The sequence below is a fragment of the Colobus angolensis genome, unplaced genomic scaffold, assembly GCF_000951035.1.
Source record: "Colobus angolensis palliatus isolate OR3802 unplaced genomic scaffold, Cang.pa_1.0 Scaffold167, whole genome shotgun sequence".
Taxonomy (NCBI): domain Eukaryota; kingdom Metazoa; phylum Chordata; class Mammalia; order Primates; family Cercopithecidae; genus Colobus; species Colobus angolensis.
In genome coordinates, this window is record NW_012114788.1 from 913,531 (window position 1) to 916,497 (window position 2,967).

At 43.1% G+C, this 2,967-nt stretch overlaps 1 protein-coding gene across 1 annotated transcript in view; it reads right to left on the reverse strand.

The window, feature by feature from the left end:
• Window positions 1-2,967, reverse strand: part of CRLF3 (cytokine receptor-like factor 3) — a 74,856-nt gene that overhangs the window by 14,920 nt on the left and 56,969 nt on the right. Inside the window, exon 7 of the mRNA XM_011937698.1 lies at window positions 2,416-2,461. Within this exon, the coding sequence (XP_011793088.1) occupies window positions 2,416-2,461 (46 nt within the window). The remainder of the gene's footprint in view (window positions 1-2,415; window positions 2,462-2,967) is intronic.

A 2,967-nucleotide genomic window follows, 5' to 3' on the forward strand; every position in this document is an offset into this window, starting at 1 on the left:
ACTCCGCCTCAAAAAAAAAAAAAAAAAAACACTGGGAGAGATAGCTATTCTTTTTAAATTTTTTGAATTTTTATAGAGATGGGGTCTCACTATGCTGCCCAGGTGGGTTTCAAACTCCTGGGCTCAAGCAATCCACCCACCCCAGCCTCCTGAAGTGCTGAGATTATGACTCCCAAAGTGCTAGGATTACACATGTAAGTCACCGTGCCCAACCTGATACTATTCTTTCAAATGCGCAGGCCAGGCCGGGTGGCTCATGCCTGTAATCCCAGCCTGTTTTATGAAAATTATTAATAAAGAAGTATAGAAGGGTCTATATTTTTAATATTCTGGACAATTATTTTGAGAAGAAATCTGGACAAAAATGACCTCAAAGAAGTCTAGAATTTTGCTAGGCACAGTGGTGCATGCCTGTAGTTCCAGCTACTCAGGAGGCTGAAGTGGATCACTCGAGGCTGAGGGTTTAAAGTCAGCCTGGACAACACAGCGAGACCACGTCTCTTTAAAAAAAAGGATTTGATGCGATGTTGCAGAATATAGCTATTATCAGTAAGTGGAGAATTTTACAAACCTCTTACAAGCACCATTCAATTTCCTCTTTCTTTGAGTTTGACTACTTTAGATACTTCATGTAAGTGGAATCATGCCGTATTTGTCCTTCTGTGACTGGCTTATTTCACTTAGCATTATGTCCTCAAAGCTTATTCATGTTGTAGCATACGACAATCAACAAATGAATGGGAAACAATCCAAAAGAAAAACAGGCCAAGTATATAGTCAGGCAATTCACAGACATGCAAACCAGTATGACCAAGAAATTCATGAAAAGATTTATGACCTCACTGAAAACTAGGGAAAATAACAAATACAATGAGATACTATTTCCCACCTACCCAGATAAAATTTCAAGAAGGACCACCCTTACATACTTCAGTAAATGGCAATTCTATCCATCTAGTTACTTAGTCCAAAAACCCTGAGGTCATACTTGACTCTTTTCTTTCTCACATCCTACAAACAGTCTGTCAGTAAATCCTGTCAGCTCTTCCTTCCAAACATATCCAGATTCTGACTGGAAGCAGTGGCTCATACCTGTAATTCCAACACTCTGGAAGGCTGAGGTAGGCAGCTCAGGAGTTCAAGATCAGCCTGAGGAACATGGTGAAACCCTGTCTCTACTAAAAATACAAAACTTAGCCAAGCATGGTGGCATACTCCTGTAATCCCAGTTTCTAGGGAGGGTGAGACAGGAGAATCACTTGAACCCAGGACCCAGAGGTTGCCGTGAGCTATCGTGCCACTGCACTCCAGCCTAGGTGACAGAGTGAGACTCTCTCAAACAAACAAAAAACATATCCAAATTCCGACCACTTACCATTACTTCCACTGCTCCGTTCTGGTCCGAGCCACCATTGGGTCTCACCAAGATTATTACATAGCTTCCTAACTAGTCTCCCCACCTGTATCTGTACCTCTTTACAGGCTATTTTTCACACAGCAACTAAAATGACTTGCAAAATGTCAGATCATGTCATTCATTTGCTCAGTATCCTCCAATGGCCTCTCATCTCACTCAGAGTCAAAACAGAGTCCAAACAGTACAGATGGTTAAGATTTGAATCTCAGCATCACTATTCATGATCTGTGTAACCTCAGACAAGCTCTTTATTTTTATTTATTTATGTTTTATTTGAGACAGAGTCTCACTCTGTCACTCAGGCTGGAGTGCAGTGGTGCGATCTCAGCTAACTGCGACCTCTGCCTCCTGGGTTCAAGCAATTCTCTTGCCTCAGCCTCCCAAGTAGCTGGGATTACACAGGCGCACGCTACCACGCCTGGCTAATTTTTGTATTTTTAGTAGAGATGAGGTTTCACCATACTGGCCAGGCTGGTCTCAAACTCCAGACCTCATGATCCACCTGCCTTGGCCTCCCAGTGCTGGGATTACAGGTGTGTGCCACTGCGCCCAGCCTAGTTGCTCAATTTTTTAAATTTTTCTTTTTTTTTTTTCCCAATACAGATAAGGTCTCACTGTGTAGCCCAGGCTGGTCTCAAACACCCCAGCTCAAGTGATCCTCCTATTTTGGCCTCCCAAAGTGCTGGGATTACAGGCAGCCTCCACACCTAGTTATTAATTTTTAATTTTTTGTAGACACAGTGTCTCACTAGTGGGATGCCCATTTCCCCTACCACGCTGGGAAGCCCTCCAGGGCAAGACATGTCTTAACTACCTTCAAGTCCCTGATCTCCAGCCAAGAGTGGGCCCAGAGGAAGCCCCACCCAGAGGGGATGGGCCCACCCATTATGTGAGGAGCCGGGAGCAAGGTAGTGGCGCAGACACGGAGACCAGGCTGGTCTCAAACTCCTGGGGTGAAGCAATCCTTCCATCTTGGCCTCCCAAACCACTAGGATTACAGGCATGAGCCACGCAGCATGGTCTGGTTGCTTAATCGTTTTAAGTCTGTCTCCACATCTAAAAAACATGTCTGACTCATGAGACTGTAGTAAGGATTTAAAAGCATTAACTTAGTTAAGCACTTGGAACTGACACATAGTAGGGCTCAAAAAATCAATCTGGCTGATATTATTTTGCATAGTTTAACTTTATGAATGCATGAGAAGTCACATACATAGGATGACCCCTGAAACTATGAAAACTGATTTAGTTTTACTTGAAGAGAAACCTGGAAAAGGCTATTGAGCCTTTTGTCAGGGAAAAATAATGATCTCTGTCATGGCACCTTAGCTGGGCAAAATGAAAAAAAAAAAAATTTCTGTATGTGGTATCAAATGTCGCCCTTATAAGTAGGCATAGGTGACCTCTAAAAGAGGTATTTCCTTCAGGAATTAAACAAGAAATATACACAGCCTGTCCAAAACAACATCCTACTTTTCTTTCTTTCTTTTTTTTTTTGGGGGGACGGAGTCTTGCTCCGTCACTCAGGTTGGAGTGCAGTGGCACCATCT